Here is an 18,076-nt window from a genome sequence, read left to right on the forward strand (position 1 = left end):
GGACACAGTCTACCCCTGAGGGGGGTGTAGCTATTTCCTGTAGAACTGCTTCACACAGACCTACGTAGGCAAACACTGCAAATCATTGGCAGGATTTATAATGGTTTTTCAGACTGGGGGAAGCTACCTCTTAACTGCAAACACAGCAGCACAGGCTGTGTTAACATGCACACAGTATTTACAGTGTAAGCTATCAATACACCTATCTTAAACATTAAAGAAGAGATGGCCACAGAAATCAATGTTTCAATCAATAAGCCAATAGTGTCCAAAATGATATGTTGTCCTATATTTTATAATTTAGCTGTGCATTGATTGTCTACTTAAACACACGTATGAGCAAATTACTGTCCATTAATTAGCATCTCTTCTGTTAGTCAAGACTGTGATTCATGTCTAAGACCTGAAACATGCCAAGTGCTTCTTGCCAATATTTTATATGGCAGATAAGGTTTCAGGACATCTACTTTTTCATCTCGTTCTGATATAATAATAATAAAGGAATGTGTCATGACTTCTTAAATAATAAATGTCTTACATGATGTGTTGATAATAACAACGATAACCACCTTATGTTAAGCAGTATAGAGCAGACAAAACGCATTTTGTTACATCTGTTGAAAGCAGCTGCAGCTGAATATCAGCTATTATTAATCGTTTATTATTTCTTTCATAGTCTTAAGCTTGTTTTTTTTAGGATTTATTTAGAAAGCCTCTCATACCTGTTTTATATGAATTTATTTACACTGTTTTCTTCACTGTTATTTGTTTTATTATTAATGTCAGTAGTCCTTAAAGTCACACCCACACACTCACACCCAACCTAAGTATGGCATTGTGTAACTGTAACAGTGAGCTCAATAAATTGTTTGTTTGCTAGAATTTTGGGTTTCAAACTTTTTTATAGATCAGGGTTTGTTGCTCTGTCGACTCGCTTCCTTTGTGTATTATGTCATAAAGAAACAAATATGTTTAATGTAGTCTTATTTTAATGATGGATGACAACAACCAAGGATGGTGTCATGTTATCTTCTCCTGCGTGCCTTCATTTGGGGATAGTCAGATAAGCCAGTGGATATCACTTCTTTTTTTTTTACTGACAAAGTCGACAGATGCACACTAGAGAGACGTAGTGAAGAAAATCTCAAACTGTTAAACAAGTAAGCCTGTGCCTGAAGTCACATTTTTTAAGGATAGATACTAGAATTCTTTTGCAGTTTTTGCATAATTTTGCATCTATTTCCAATCCAGTGAACTGCACTTTGCCTTGGAGATGTTTTATTGCAGTGGTTATGCTCTTTGTCTCTTAACTCTTTGTCAAACATGAGTATATATTCACAATCGCCCAGGCTTAGTCAAGGTGAAAGAATGAAGTGAGCGTCAGGCATGGAATGACAGGTAGCTGTGCAGTAAATCACAGAGAGGAGAGTCAAGTCAAAGGGACACACACACAGTAAAACCTGTGCCATTGTTTTTTTTGTTTTTTTTTTGTAAATGCACTGAACTTTCACTTTCATTACTGAAGTTACTGGTGACAACTTGATAAACAATACATTTGCACACAAATGTCTCATTTAGAAAATAGGAGGCATCTAGGGAGATCCTGTCTGGAGCCTCCGTATTAATCAAAGCCATCTGTTCACATTGCAAGCTTTATTGAAACCCAGCCATCACAGTCTGCTTTATCCTTCTCCAGATGAACAATCGCTTGCCTGCTGGCATGAGGACGGTTTTAAGATGGAGAGATGGCAAAGTGCTTTTCTTGTGCTTTTAACGTGCTTGTCTCCTACAATATAACAGCTCTTCTTTGTGAATAACAGTTTTATTATATGTGTTTAACAGCATCCAAAACACTCACTGCATTAACTTCAGTGGATTTCCATACACCTCTTGTGGGAGATGCATTTACGTCTTTCTACTTACTGGTTTTTAGGCTTAAATTCCCTTTCCCTCAAATATTTATGAGGAATATGCCAGCTGGCCACAGGCAATGGGACCTTCAAGCCCCCTTTTTTCACACCATGCATAAAACCTATACTGGGCATTACAGTGTCTTCTGTGGCTACACAAACCCGAGTGTGTTTTTCTGCCGCTGAACATAAGTTGACTTTCATGTAAGTACACTTGAAAGGCGCTAATGATCCTCCCTCTCAGGAGGGTAGCATTGGCCAAATGATTGTTCTGTGTGTCTGTCACATCTACATCCATATTCATACATCCACAGGATTGAGTTTTACTTTTTTTGTTGCTGTCAGAGTAACCTGGTGTTATGGAAAGAACAGCCAACTGATGATGAAGCCAAAAACTCCTCTCTCGTTCTTCTCCACCCATCCATTCCTATGAGGTCCTTTTTAAGATATCAGCATGCACTGCAAAAATGCCAATCTTCACTACTGTATTCCTGTCCAGTGCTGACTATTGAATATTTCTTAAAGCAAGTTAAAAATATGCCAACAGAAGGATAAATTGTTACTTCAGGCCTACAGCCACCAATTTAGGTGCCACTATGTCATTTCCAAACAATGAGATAAGGTTGTCGCGAAACAATGACACAAATGAGCAAGACTGACTTGGCACAAAAAAGCAGACATGTCATATAAAGTGGTGTCACAGTCACATAGTGCTGTGGTATCAGCTGGTGATTCTGTTAGGAGTAGAGTTCAGGTCAACCCAAACTCAGACAAAAACTCAAGGCCAAAAACTTTTTAAAGCTCTAAAAAGTCCAGAAACCACAAAACAAAACTGCAGAACTAAGCGGCATGAAGTAAAAAACAAAAGAGCCGAAGAAACAACTGAAAACCAACCACAAAACAAAGAGCAGTGACACAAGGTGACAACACTGCAGGTAGCAAAACAGGACCAACACAGAACTGACACAGACAAAGGGGGAGCACAAGACACAGGTGAACACAATCAGGGCGGGGCAGACAATCAAAACTGAAGGGAACACAAAAGGAAGCAAAACAGACAGACACACAAAGTAACCGGCCTTTCAAAATAAAAGACAAGCCATTACCAAAACCCAGGAAAATATAAATATAACTGGAAATACAAAGGGGAAAACCAACCCGACAAAATTTTTTATTTTACTTAAGATTTTTTTTCTTGATATCAAAGAAAGAATTATTATTGCTTTTCGATTGGAATAAAAACCCTTTATTCACATTCTTCTTGATTTTGCTTGAATAAAATCAGGGACCTTGAATCTTGAAAGCTTATTATGTAATTAAAAAACCCAGAGTACCTAATTATAAAGATAACACTTCATCACCAACACTTTGCTCTTTTTCTTCAGGTCTGCTGCTGTGATAAGTGCTTGTTAATGCTAGCAACTTTAAAATTTAGCTGTTAGTAATTGTGTATTTTGATTTGAGTGAATTCCACCATATCTTCCAGAACAGTTCTCACTGAGAGTTGAAGCAAATTCCTCAGAAATAAAATTCCAGCATGAGTTCAAAATGTGAAGCAGGCTTGTAACTAACTGAACTGAAACAATTTTTACTTTTGCAGTACTGCCATCTATCCACATGAGGGCGGTGTGGTGTGTGTGTGTGCATGTGTGTGTGCTGTTAGGGATACAGGGAGCTTTGCATTGACTTGATCTGACTCATTGCTTAGAAGTACTATTAAGCACTGTGATTTGCTAGTTGGCCTCTGGGCTTCAGACAAGCAAATCAGCGCCTGCAGCTAAAGGCCTGCAGTAACAGGACCTGTCTGCTCATACAATAACCTACAACCTGACACTGATTAAGACACACGTCAAACCTGACTGTGTGACATCAACCATTATCTTACAGACCTGCAGGAATATATTAAAGCAGGGTAGAGCTGGAGAAGAGACACCACTGAGGGAACATTTTTTTTATTGTTTTAGTGTTGACATCCAGTGGTGGAACAGAGTAGATGGTATTCATATTCTTTCAGTGAAGCTGTTTGTCTATTGACCCCATGGCTACTGTCTGATACTTGTCTGCTTAACCAGATTCAAATTTTACCAAGTACAAACACACATACAGCGGGCTCTGGGACTAAAACCAGTTCAGTTCTTTATTAGAGGAAATTGGGTAAAAAAAAACGCAGAACAAATGCACGAAAATGTTAAGGCCCCTTTAGAAAGGCGTGGATTTAGACAACAGACTGTGATTTGTCCAGCCTTCGGTCATCCTCTGAGTAGCGTCGGAAGGTCTCTCCCAACAGTGGCTCGAGGGCCTCAGCAGAGCGGTAGGAACGAGCTCGCACAGCACAGGCGATGACGCCACCTACCACTGCCATGACCAGCACTGCCCCAACTACAGCTATAGTGATGATCTCAGACAGGGTGAAGGCACGAGCTATAAAGAGGGGGGAGAGAGGAGGAGAGAAAGGTGAGAAGGATCAGTGATTTTTTCTGTATATGTGTGTGTGTGTGTACTCACCTGGCCACTGGACCTCATATGAGTAACCCAGGTTGTCTGGGGCAGCAACAAACATCTCAGCGTTGGTGACAGGAGGCCAGAAAGGAACCATGTTGAACCTGCGGTTGTGTCCAATAGGAGCATTCTCCTCAGGGTAAACAACCTCACCTACAGACAGCATAAAGCATCCTTATGTATCTGTTCATTCTTTAAAGTGAGTAATGTTGCCATGAATCTACCTGGGCGGTGCCTGCGGAGCCACTCATCGAAGATTGCGTCGGTGAAAGTGTGCAGCAGGACAAAGATGGGGTCATTGGGAGACAGGTGAGTCTGTCCTCCCGTCCCATTGAGGAAGAGGTGGGCCAGGTTGTGGAGGCTGCGGACCACAGGGTCATACATCCCCTGGGGGGCACTGTAGCCTAGATTAAATAAAGAATTTTAATGAAAGCTCTCACTTACCAAATTTAGGAACAGCAAATGCTGTGTTGGAGCGAACCATATGTGCATGTGGGTGGAAGTACTGAGTGAGTGTGTGTTTTCTGGCTTTGTGTTTGCATCCATACAGTCACGCAGCACTTCTTCAGCAGCTTTATTTTCTGATCCAAGTCCTTTCTGAACCTGAATATCCTCTTCGGTGTATGGGGGAGGGAGAGGTTCCGGTTTCTGACCTTAAGACTCATAAATGCACATACCTTCAATGGTGTTCCTGAAGCTCTCGGAGGAGGTAGAGTAGTAAGGAGGAGTGTCAAAGGCGTTAAGCTCCAGACAATCCAATACATCCTGGGGCTGCGGCAGCCTCTGCACCATGGGCCGCGCCACGTTGCCTGCTGGATTCCTCCTAATGGGACTGCTCTCTGTGCCTTTGTGAGAAAGATGGACCCCAAGGTCAGAAGTGGAACATAATTATTGCTGCAATAAGACGATAAATATAACTTAAACCGTGGCAGTTTTTGTTTAGTGAGGACACTCAGATTGTAGTTTAGCCTAGGGCCAGTGGTCCCCTCAGAAAGGGAAAGGAACATGATTAGGAATGTTGTATTATTTAACCACTTTCTAATTCTGTGTGGGAGACTTGACTAGTTTGATCCGTCTTAAACATGACAGGATGGCAGTTTTTTTTTAATTATTCAACAAAAGTCAACAGTACTGAGTGGGAGCTTTGTGACTGAACAGAAGTTTTCTTTTTTTTTTTCCACCCTCCTGCATGCATGATCTCGTTCTTTTTTTCTTTTCTTTTTTTTGTACTTTGTCTCCTACACACAAGCACATAAACACAGGGCTACATAACTGAGTTGTCTGTCTGTTTGAAGATTATTCTCTTAGATCAAAGGAACCAGTAGACTGCTAGATTCCTGTCTTCAACATGCACAAATGAGACAACCCCCCCACCACCACCACCATAACCCATTTAAGAAGCCGTTGCTTGTTGATGCAGGAAATACCAGGCTTGTCATGACTCTCTAAGGGGAATAACCAAAGACAGATCACTCACGCGTCAGGCGCTCACATGTTCTACCTGTTACCTAACACTTTTTTTTCTTATTCACACACAGTTCAAAAGGACCTACTTTTATTTGTGTTGTGGTGGTAAAGCTTCGATGACTGACGTTCTTAAATATTCCACATGTAAAGAAAATATGAATCAGGTGTCTTTGAACAATAAAGTGTAGGTTTTAGGTGCCAGTGTGGAACCAGATCCAATCCTTGCAAATCTGATCACCTAAAGTCTAGCTTATGCAGTGTTATGTTATTACAGCAGAACAGAGTTCCCTTATTCTAGGCTAAATCCCATGACCCCCGAAATAAGAACTTCTGTAAGCTCACTGAATCAAAAAAACTGGTTTCAAAAACCAGTCTTTCAAGATGCAACTCAGAAGGCAACGTGCAACAACCAGACTAGTTTCAAAGAAACTGTAGTAATAGCGAGCAATATGAAATTCAGCACAACAGCTGTGAGGTATTATTTATAGCAGCTTATGTTCTACATGCTCTCTTTATGAGCTCTTTGCCCTCTTTTTCTGATGCAGCTGAGAAGATGCTGTATATCAAAAACCTCTCCGCCGCACAGTGAGTGTGTAATGTGTGTGTTTTCTTTACTGTTGCAGACGGTGCCCAAAGTGTCGTAGTCGTCCACGCTCTCGCAGATGACCCTCCACTGAGAGAACACAGAGTTGGAGCTGATGGAGTTCAAATCGAATGCGCTCCTGGCGCCCAGCAGGTCATCGGTACAGATGTCACACTCGCTGCCTCCGATGGCAAAGTTCCAGTAGGGCAGGGCAAAGGTGGGGTCGCCCAGCATGTCCTGAACAGATGGAACACAATACGAAGGCAGTCGTTGATGTGTGTGTGTAAAAAAAAGAAGCATTTCCTTATAATTATGCAGTTTAAACACTACAGCAACATGGCCCTGTAAATCCCTCAGTTTCTGACCCACTTCTGTTTTTCCGCTCATTATTTCTCCCTTGTACCTCCCCCCCTGTTCCCCTCATCCTCCCCTCGCTTCCTGCCTCTCACCACTTCTTCAGCCTTCCATCCTACTTCCTCCCTTCCTCACCTGCATGTCTCTCTCCAGTTGTAGAAGATGAAAACGGTGCCAGGTGACAAAGCCTGGGCCCTCGTGGGAGAAGTCTATACCACCAAAGCTGGTCTGGCCTGGTCCCAAGTACGTCTTGCTGACAGAGTAGTAGTGGCTCCAAACAAAGTAGTTGTAAATGGTGATGTTCTCAAACTGTGGGGTGTTGCCATCAGGCCCGAACACCTCCTGGTACCTACAGATAAAGGGTGAATGTCACTTTGTATTTTTTCCTCCACACTGCACTCCAGCCTGTTTATACTTCACACTCATCCTGATTGATTTGAAGTGAGAGGATGTTTGCTTCCAGCCGAATCGCAAAGATATTGTATGTAGCTGCCAAAGGGAATTTGGTAGCTGTAGCTATAAGAACCTGTGCAGAATTGATCAAATAACAGTTTTAAAGTCTTCTTCTACCTGCAGCTGAGAAGTTAATCTATTACAATCTTCAGCTGACTTGGCAGTAGGTTGTTAACAACTATGTACTGTTAGTTGGAAGATTATAGATCATTTTACTCCACTATGCACTTACAAGCAGGCACAAGACGTTATGATTTTACTTTTAAAAAACACACAAAAAGAAACAGCGTTCATAGATATTTTGCTGAGATACTGCAGCTAGACTGATCCACAGATTCTGAGGTAAATCCTGGCTGATACCAGACCAAAGACTGGCTATTTTAAAATCAATCCTCTTTTGAAGTATTCATAGCATTGGGTTATTATACTACCGTCTTGTGCAGATGACTAGGTCAGGGTGCACAGTCCTCTTAGCTTGGTCCAATGCGTTCACAAATGCCTGTTTCTCAGCTGCACTCATCTGCATTATATTCCTCCTTACTGGAGTAAGGTTAATGGGGTGAAGGAAGAAAGACAGAGAGAGAATGGGGGGGGGGGGGGGGGTCGAGGGGTGGGAGGAATAAAGGAAAAGAAGAGGATAAAGGAATGTTATTGAAAATTAACACCCACGTCATAAGTGCTGCCCTGTACAGTAGAAAGTGGACATTGCAAGTTGCTGTCTGTTTTCTTACCCACAGAGACCCTCTGATCACAGTTGGGTCCACTCAGCCCGTGTCTGCATCGCCCACAGTTGTAACCGCTGAAATTCCCATTACACTGGCAGGTGCGGTTGAAAAATCGCAGTGGCCACCTTTCCCTGTCATCGCGCCCAGCATAAGGGTACTGTGGTCCATGGCGGCGATTATCAGCCGCAATAGACATGCACTGCCCTCTTCCTGTGCTGAAGCCACACTCATCCCCTGCTGCCCCTGAAAGGGACGGGCAGCACTGGCCGCTCCTCAGCCCCTCGGGGTTGATGCATTCCCGGGGAAACTGGGCCACTGTTAGGGTGGCATACAAGGTCACCACCAGCAGACCTGCTCTCCACATGCTAACAAGATCCAGACAAGAGTATTTTAGAGACATGAGGGAGAATAAAGTGAGAATAAAGTAGGTTAGATATTTTAGACATGTTCTTTTCTATTCTTTTCTTAAACCACTTATCATGTACAGGGCTCTGAAGGGCTGAAATCTCCCAGAAAGCATTTGGAGAGACGGAGACAAAAAAATACAAAAAAAAACACGCCGCAGACATACACTTCAATTAAGCTGAGGTACAACTTTGTGTTCTCCTGTTAACGCCAATTGTCTCAACATTATTCCAAAACTTCACTTCTTACACAGCCCTGCAGGCAGAACCAGCCATTATCCATAATTCACTAAGCCATTAGAGTTACAAGTTCACAAGTGCTTTCAACAATAGACGGCAAGAGACGATTTGCTTCGACCTTTTCTGCAGTTTGATTCGCCTGGAATAAGGAAGGACTGATACTTTGGCAGGAGCAATTATTTTACTAAGAACACAACAGATAACAACCATCCATGAAAAGTTAGAATATATATATATATATATATTAATATTTGGTGCAGACATATTGCATTATTATGAATAGGAGTCAATGAAGCGTGGGCCTGACTGTGAAAATCTGAACTTGTACACTCTTAAAGGTGTTGAAGCAGTCATAATAAAATTGTTTTTTCAATTCCACATTTCGTTGTGAGGAAAATAATTATGATAATGTATTTTTTCCTACCTCTGACTGTGCATGCTTCTCCTCTGATTGCAGAACTTTAGCCCCCCAAGAGTCGGCCCATTTCCCTCCTCTGTCTTAAATAGCTATCAAGCACATGACCAGACCTTGTGTAAGCACACACACACACACACACACACGTGAACACAATCATTTCTCAAATACATATCCCTCATGATCATAGCCCAAACGACGCCTGCATGCGTGGTCTTTCACACAAGAACAGACTCAACTGTGAGTTAGCATTCACACGCATTTTTAATGTCAGCCAAGTGTTTATTTTCTTTAGAGGCTGACAGGTGAAACAAGGAAAACACTCCTTATAGCATGTACATGCAAACTAGTAAAACCACACAAGGTCAAAGGAACTACAGAATAACCCATGCTGAGAGACAATTCAACATCACTGTTTTAATTTGGTATTTCTCACATCACAAATGATGATACAAAGGTCAAGAGTAATGTAGAATGCAAATCGAATCAAGTTTAAAACTAATGGAAAATCATTTGTTCTTGTGTTGTACAGTTTAATGAGATAGATAAAGCACTGCCTGAATAAACTGCACTGAACTGCTGTAGAAACAGAATAATCATTTGCGCCTGCCGCCCCCCTTTCATCTTGTTTTCTAGAAGCTTTGTACAAGCATGACTGATGTGGTCAATATGAAAAAAGAAAAACATTTAACTACATACATGACAGTTTTATCACATTTACACACACACACACATATACACAGAGGGTTTTAAAACATGTCTTTCTTGTTCACTCATTCACACACTCATACATGCTAAATGTGTTACAGTATCTCTTCCTTTACACACACTCGCACAAAAGACAGACTCACAGTCGCGTTCGATATAAATGTGTCACATACACACTTTGTCGGTATCCAAGGCAGTCTGTGTTCGGTTAGAATTTATCCTAACTCACTGGCTGTCTGGGTAATTTGGCGATTTGGACGCAGGGCTGGAAAGTGGCTTTTTAGGGGGTTTTGATTAGACACAGTGGGAACAGTTGGGACCTCTTAGAGCATGGAGGAAGTCCTGAGGTCTTGTGTGGAGTCTGGTTCTGGTCCAGTATTGGCTGACTCCTCCGTGGAGCCGGGTGGGAGGTCTGACATGGCTATCACATGCTCGTCCTCTTGCTGCTCTTTTGTATTGGCCAGGGTTGAAGCCACATCAGATGGGTCAAGCACGACTTTCCTGATAGAGAGGACAGCGGGATGGTTGGCAGAGATTATACAGTAATGAGGAAATAAAGGGAAGAGGCACTCTGACCGCAGACACAACTGATTGTTAACACAATAGAACCATTAGCGGTACAATAGGAGCCCTGTGATACAAATGGGAATAAAATCTGTTTTTCCTTAGGGGAGAAGAGAGACATGCACCTTTTAATGGGATAATTGAAGGTAAAATTTAAACACAGTTTAAAATGTTCATAATGTCTGTCAAACTGCTGTTGAATATTCTGCTATGAGTGGATGCTAATATTCTCACTGGAAGGTCTGTTTATTTAATGACTTTTGCACCAGATGGAGAAGCTTACAAACTGTGTTGGAATGACAAACACTAGGAGAGAATGACACGTCTAGATATAAATATATAAATAGATCGCTTTACATTATTGACTATTTGCAGGTTGGCTGAAAGAACTGTGGAGAAGCGCAGTGTGAATTTTTGACGTGAACTGGGTGACTACTCATCAAGGGCATCTTAACATGCAGCAAGTTAGCTAAAGCTCTGCATCTTGGTTTAATGTTGGCTCTTCCAAGGAATATAATTCTTGAGGTTGCCCACATTCAAACATGAGAACTGACTGACAGACTGACAAGGACAGTTTTAGTCCCATATTAACCATTGTAGAGCCACTTAAAGGACCAGTGTGTAAATTTTAATGCCACCTGGTGGATAGTTTGCATATTGCAGCCAAACGATGAACCCTTCCTTAAGGAGTGAAAAGTGTTTCAAGGCAACCGGAACTCTAACAAGTCCAGGTCCACTCTGTTTTTGTTTTCATATTAAACCATTTTAGCAAGTTTATACATTTTTAATTATTGACTCTTGGTGACTGTACCTTCCCCTTTTAATTCTTAACTGACCCTAAGAAAAACCTGCTTCCTGTTGTGCAGATGGCCACATGCATGATGTATGATGCTACTTCTTAACATGTCCCAAGGTGGAATAAAGTAAGGCCTGTCCTGCTGCTGTGAGATTAGCTGACCTGCCTCAGGATTGTGCATCAGTCAAAGTCAGTTGATCCCAATTGCAAATACCACAGTCAGTGAGATAAAGGCCATGTCAAAGATAACGAGTGTGTAAGGGCAGATATCTTCATTGACTAGTATTAACCTTAAAGCTTTAATAAAGCTTTAACTTCTTTGCTTTTGAAAAGCCACACTTGTATTTCTGAGAGGACGCATCTGTTAAAGATGTGACTTGTAGATGTTAAAAGTGACTTTTTCTTGTTGTCTGTTGACAGTGATTTTAGTGATCCCGTTTCCAAATAACAACGGGATTGTCATGGCTGTTGTAAAGTCTCTTAACAAGGACACGTTTCAAGATGACTGTCGACTGTTGAATAATTCAGTGTTGCTCTTTTATCGCCTGTGCCTCGCACGCCTCGCAGTTCTCTTTCTGTCTTGCACACGACTTTTTGCACAAGCAACAGACATGTTCAGCTTCGGCGTGCTTCGGTTTTGTTTTTATACTCTCTAGACTCTCTTAATCTCAGCATGACTCCCCTTTTCTCAAAATTTTTACTCAGATTGTCACCCAATACCTTCACATGTTCACTCTTACACACACACTTTGGCTTATTATTGATCCATGCCTGCTAGTCTGATTAGGAGAAATAACAGTATTACTCAGTAATGCTCTGGGTTCACGGGACCCACGCTCTCATGTGATGCAGTGAGCAGAATCCTCGGCACGTAGACTACAAAACAGCCAGGAGGAAATCAGCTGAGAAGCACACAACTGGTGGTTCCTATGAACCACAAATCTGCCAGGTCAGTGCACGATATTTAGTCAGCTGACAATAGAAATGTCTAATATCTTGCTGCTGGTAGTGACAAAGACACTCATACGACAGCACTGTGAAATCCACACTCTAGTAAGGAATGTAGGAGAGAGGAAAGAAAATCACTCTGAGCACAGCAAGATCATGTAAACTAAGAATGTTTATATGTGATGATGTTCGGTGTGAAAGTCAGACCTTTATGTTTGACTCGTAAGTGTGATGTGCAGCTGTTGTGTCTGATTTTTACCTCCAACCTTTCAAACTTAATTGAAAGCTTTAAAGGTGAACCCTCTGCTGTTCTTGTCTTTAAAAATGTGATCGTATTCATTCATAACTTTATAGTTCTCACTTTATGCCCTGCAGCTTTAAATTTCAGACACTGTTCAGATCATTTTCTCTGTGCTGCTAATCCCATCATCGCTCTCGCACAGTTAAATCTGCAGCTGTGTGAAAACGGGGTGGCTATATGCTCAGTTTGGTCAGACCTTCATGCATGTTTTTGCCATGAAATAGATAGGATGCTACACTCAGACAGCCTGCACAGAAGGATTTTAGAGGCCGCTGCATCTTTGTGCTTTAACAGGAACCACAAGAAAGAGTTATGGAGGGTGCTGTGTTAAGACTCACATAATTGCACCTTACTCAACTCGTACAATGTTTTACAGTTTACATAAATATACAGTACAGCGCATTATGAAGAAAGAAACCTCGCTGACTATCTTTTGTTGGTGGTTGGGGGTGTAAATTATTGCATTTTAGGCAGATTTTATTTTAGGCATTTGTCAAGCTTCATTACAGTTCTGTGTTGCCCTTACCGTGGCCTAAAGTCCCACTAGTGCATTTCAGAAGTGGAGTGCTTCTGTGCACTTCTAAGCACTACTTGTTTAGTTGGACTCATGAGAAAGTTTCAAGATCACGTGAGAACAATAAGACTGTGAAGTAATTTGCATGTTTTGAGTTTTTTTTAAGCTGTCCATACTTGGTATTTTATTTAGAAAATCAGCCAGATGAAGATCTTTGCCATTTTTTTTGTGTCTAAAGCTCAATGTGCTTGGTGGAGCTGTGGCTGAACACCAAAATAGATTTGGTGCAGAGCAACACAGAGAGCTGTTACTGGGATATTTTTGAAATGCACCATGGGGTATATGGTGACTGGAATGGCACCAGTCACACATGGCAGAGCAAAGTGGGACTTATTACTATTTATATTGATATGTACATTTTGGCTTAGTGTGTGTGTGTGTGTGTGTGTGTGTGTGTGTGTGTGGAACTGGACATTAGTGTTCTACTTATGTTCTTTATTACCCTATCCCAAGGCCAGAACCTGGAAGTGCAACTAAATGTTGGTGTATTTGCACAACAACCATGAAGTCTCTTAATCCTAATCTTAATCTTATTGTATGCACTCTATGTATGTATGCCGCCAACAGAGACATTTTCAACGTTAACGTACTGTTGGGTGTCTCCATTGCCTACAGGCAGTGTGTCATCGCTGCAGTCGCCTCCTGTAGCTGCTTCTGGTTCAACACAGCCTTCCTCACATGCCCGCTGTAGGGCTGGGGTACTGCATACACACAAACACATGAACAAAATCCCTTTATCACTGTTATTGTTGTTGTTGCTTACCTTTGCCCTTCTACAAATTAACTACGTGTTGCAGTGATCCACATGGGGAGATAATAAAAAAAATGTAGCACAGCAAATGACTGAGGAAGGACCTCTCTCTTTTTTTGTGAATGTACTGACACAATGCTGAGCACTCTCTCCTAATTTCACCATCTATCAGTGTTGAAATGTTAGCTGCAGCTTGGGCAACATCAGAAGCAATCATGTACCAGCACTGCTGTGAGTCCCATCTGTGATTGTAGCACTGTTGGTGCTACAGCTAGCAATCAGATGGCTCATTTCAGATATTAGAGGAGGAAGCACTGGGAAGAGGTTGTTGCTGAATTCAGAAGTATTAGGCAGACTCTTGTTCATATAAAGTATAGAGTCTGCTTTACATGGACTGACGTAAAACAACACAAAGTTATTCACCAATACAGAAAAATTAGGTTTGTAAAAGAACTAGTTTTCTCAAAATTCCAATGAAAGCCATGCTACTGTACAGAAATAATATTGGCTGAAATGTAAAAATGTAATTTGGGCTGTGCTTTTAGTCATTCAGAGCATTTGGTATGAGTGTTCCAGGAGATTCAGTGCACAGAAAATGGTGCCACTTACCTGTTTTTGTTGCGACATTTGAGGATATAGATAATGATGACAACAGTCTCCAATACCAGGAAGACTGCAGCAGAAATAGCGCCAATCTTCCATGCCTCCAGGCCTAGCTCGTTTGTCTCTAAACAGGCACAATAAGGCAGAGAAAGAGAGTACAAATGGGAGGGCAGAGAAGGAGAAAGATATTAGATATATAAAGGTACTCATCACCAGGACAACAGAGCCACTAACATTTCCTGGCGCTAACCTGAAACTCTGAAATGTCTCAAGTCCAATATTTTCTGCTTTCTACCTATAGTTTAAGATTATGGTCTCAATGGGTATGTGTGTGATGCATGGGGGGGAGACAGTGGAGCAAATACATGTCTTCCATTGTCGTGAGGCAGAAAATAACATGTTTTGTAGTGACACCAAGTTTCTGGGCTTCCCTCACCAGTTAGCCTGCTCCATGCTTAGTCAAATGGAACACAATCAACTTGGCCATCTGCATATATGGTTGGCACAGTTGTAATGATGATCTGCTTTCTTATTCTTTAGTTCTTTTTCCAAGTTTTAAGCTGCAAAAAATCTGCCATTAAAATGGGTTTCTAAAACTTCTGGAATCAATTTTATCTGTATTTGGAGGAGAAGAAGTTTCATTCTGCACACATTTTCTACACGGAGCCTCTAATACCTACCTGCAGTTCCAGCTGTATCTTCCACCAGCTCATTGACCTCCCCTGGTTCCTCTCCTTCTGCCTGAGGATGTTCAGGTGGAGTATCTTTCACAAAATTATTCTGCGTAGGTTGGACCACAGCAGGGCCGTGTGCCAAAAGGTCATCAGTTGGGGTGATGATTTCGTTGCCATGGTCAGATGTCTCACCACCATCAGGGCTATATGCTCCGGTCTCTGCCTCGGTGAGGGATGAGTTTGGGGTTGGAGCCTGGTTCTCAAGGCTCTGCTCTATAGAGACTTCACCATCTTCAGGCTCTGGGCCAGGGATCACCGGTTCTTCTAGAAGAGAGGTTTGGTATGTGACACACATGTGAAAATGAAGCCAAGAGGCCACGGTTTGGGGTTTGTCATGTGGAATGTGGAGTAATGCATAGACGTGCTGCAAGACCTGGGTTATGATTTGTATGTGTGCTACAGTTTCCAGTGCAGTCTTTGTATGGACATTTGTTATGGAAACATAATAGAAGGTCAGACTAATAAATCCACAGCAGGATCAGTCAGGGTTCCATGTGTATGTTTGGTTGTGTGATTTATCAGGTTTATTGTATTATAATCTTTATTTAAGACCCAAAGTAGGTTAAGTTACAAACAATGCAATGCTTAAGCAAAGCTGCTGAGTCAAATGCAACCGCAGTTCCACTGCAGTTTTAGAATTTGAATTTGCTGGGAAGTTTTAGATGTGTAGCAACTCCACTTTCTGAATCTTCATGTATCTCACCTTGATGTACTTCTTTAGTTCCCAAAGCAATCTGCTCCTCTGCTCCTGCTTTTTGATCACCCCCTTCATTTACCACTGATTCCTCCTTGTTCACACCTCCTCCATCCCTCTCTGCACCTGCTGTTCCCATATCAGCACCTTCTTCTTCTATCTCTTCTGCTTTGTCCACTAAATGTCCTTGTTCAGCTTCTACTTCTGTTCCTGCTGTATGCTCCACTATGTTGACCTCCTCCTCCTTTTCCTCTACGTCTACTGGTTCTACAGTCTGTGTGGTTACTATGTCAGGCAGCACTACTGGACCCCCTTCCATTCCTTCAACTGGACTCTCTTCTACTGGAGCGTCTTCTGTTCCCAAAGCATGTCCTGTCTGCTCCACATCAGCCAGAACAGGCCCCGTCTCTTGCTTTGCCTCTCCACCCACCGCCACCTCCACAATTCCTTCCTCTACCTCCTTTATCTCTGTTTCCTTATTTTCTGCTGCTTCTTCTTCCTTGCTGTCCTCCTCCCCAGCCTCCTCTACTGCTGAATCTCCACCTGTCTCTTCTGAATCAGCTGCAGCTCCCTCTACAACCTCCTGGCTAATTTCGGCTCCTAAAGACTCATCGATAACCTCCATGCCCTCTGCTTTTTTGATTTCCACACCTGCTGTGGATTTCTCCACTAACCCAGCTGCTGCTTCACGCTCTCCCTCAACAATTCCTTCCCCCTTCTCAGTTATATCTTCCAATGCATCCACCTCTTCTGCCTCCTGATTCTCCCCAACACCAGGATTTCCTTCTTTGATGCCTACAGTCTCACCCCCCACTGCCTTCATCACTTCTGCCTCTGCGTCAGCTTCACTTTCTTTAATTTCCACCCCCAGAGTATCATCATCTTCTTCTTCAACCGCTTCCACTTTTGCTTCATTCCCGCCTTCTGCTTGCCCCAGAGCGGCCTCCACAACCCTCTCCAGCAGCTCCTTCATGACTTTCTCTGCTCCACGACCCTCCGCTTGCTCTGAGGCTTCCTGCACAGCCTGCTCTACTTCTTGCAGACTTGGAGGGGACACTATTGGCACCACATCTGCAGGGGGAAGCCCTGGTTCCTGTGGTAAAGTCTGGCCATCTTGGTGGGCGACTGTAGTGGAGGATTGAATGGAGGTAGAGAGGTCTAAAGAGAAAGTAGCAAATGCTTTAGCTGCTCTGCAGTAACTTTACGGAGGATTTAACTACAGAATCGCAAGTTATCCAAATCAAAAATACACAAGACAACATAACACTTCAAATATTACACTTAGGTGAAAGCACAAGTTAAAACTGGCACTTGTATAATAGCACCTTACCTTCAGATGTGCAGTGCTTTATAAGCCAAATCACAAGGAATCCTTTTAAAGTGCAGTATTCCATGTTTTCAGAATAAACATGAAAAAATGATTTACTCCAAAACACTCCCACAGAAAAACACCCAGTTCCTTAAAAATCTCCTTCAAATCTCAGGTGTGTACGCCACCACAGGACATACACTGAGTGTGTGTAGACTCTGGACAGTTGGACAGTAAATTGGGCCTGTCCAAGGGAGGGTGATGTTAGCAGGTGACGAAGAAACGAGGGAGGGTGAAAAAACGAACATCGCCGTGTTAAATATTGCCACCTCAGGCTTTTTCTGTACCACCAGGTGTCTCTACATAAAGTCGCACTTCAACGTTAAATGCTTCTGAGACTCTTACAAGAGCTGTGGTGAAGCACGGCCGGCATGTCACACACACAGTGAACTCTGGAGGAGCAATTATAGGTGGGCTGTGAGTTTGGGGAGTGAGTGATGCTGCCATTAGAGCTTGACGTAGAGCTAGAGAAAATAGATCAGAGTGTAGCACAGAAAACCTACTACTAACAGTTCTTAACAGCAATATAATGCATCCAACAGAAGGAGCTATTCTTTGGACAGAAAATAAAGCTGCTGGTTCCCTTATGTGTGTGCCACAGGTCTTTTTTATTAACTATAAAAGGCCTTTGTTTATACCCATACACCCACTTTTATGTCACTGGTCTTGTGGGTATACTGATAACAGCTTCATGGTTCCCTGCTGTTATCTAACAATGATATCCACATCTTCAATGTTATGTAATACAAAGAACACTTGTGTTATGTGGATGTCTGGTGTGTTACTTTCCTGTCTCATGATGGCATGGGCAAAGACAGAGTACGGGTAATTAGGAAGCAGGTCTTACATTAATTGGGATCTTTCTGTAAATGCTCAGTGTCAGATGTAGTGTATGACTAGAGGCATTAAAAAAAATCCCCAGGTGAATTTTTGCGCTGCAGTTTATTTATTTTCGTATCCAGGTTAGCATCATGGAGACATCCA

The 18,076-nt window shown here is 42.2% G+C and overlaps 2 protein-coding genes across 3 annotated transcripts; both read right to left on the bottom strand.

The window, feature by feature from the left end:
• Window positions 1–4,023: 4,023 nt before the first annotated feature.
• tyrp1b (tyrosinase-related protein 1b) lies at window positions 4,024–9,173 on the bottom strand. Of its 2 annotated transcripts, none has more exons than XM_028404439.1 (9): window positions 9,060–9,173; window positions 7,998–8,356; window positions 7,698–7,806; window positions 6,949–7,162; window positions 6,492–6,696; window positions 5,087–5,254; window positions 4,634–4,813; window positions 4,416–4,562; window positions 4,024–4,331 (listed from the first exon to the last, which is right to left on the bottom strand). In XM_028404439.1, the coding sequence occupies exons 1-9, from the start codon at window positions 9,071–9,073 to the stop codon at window positions 4,126–4,128; spliced, it is 1,602 nt and encodes a 533-aa protein (XP_028260240.1). In that variant the 5' UTR covers window positions 9,074–9,173; the 3' UTR covers window positions 4,024–4,125. The 2 variants fall into 2 exon arrangements, with proteins under 2 accessions (XP_028260240.1, XP_028260248.1); XM_028404447.1 differs by having other exon boundaries at window positions 4,171–4,331; window positions 4,412–4,562.
• A 542-nt stretch (window positions 9,174–9,715) lies between these two features.
• LOC114440924 (uncharacterized) lies at window positions 9,716–17,243 on the bottom strand. The gene is made up of 6 exons (XM_028413590.1): window positions 17,054–17,243; window positions 15,733–16,881; window positions 14,976–15,293; window positions 14,302–14,419; window positions 13,532–13,642; window positions 9,716–10,259 (listed from the first exon to the last, which is right to left on the bottom strand). The coding sequence occupies exons 1-6, from the start codon at window positions 17,115–17,117 to the stop codon at window positions 10,082–10,084; spliced, it is 1,938 nt and encodes a 645-aa protein (XP_028269391.1). The 5' UTR covers window positions 17,118–17,243; the 3' UTR covers window positions 9,716–10,081.
• Window positions 17,244–18,076: the final 833 nt, after the last annotated feature.

The sequence above is a fragment of the Parambassis ranga genome, chromosome 1, assembly GCF_900634625.1.
Source record: "Parambassis ranga chromosome 1, fParRan2.1, whole genome shotgun sequence".
Classification (NCBI taxonomy): Eukaryota; Metazoa; Chordata; class Actinopteri; family Ambassidae; genus Parambassis; species Parambassis ranga.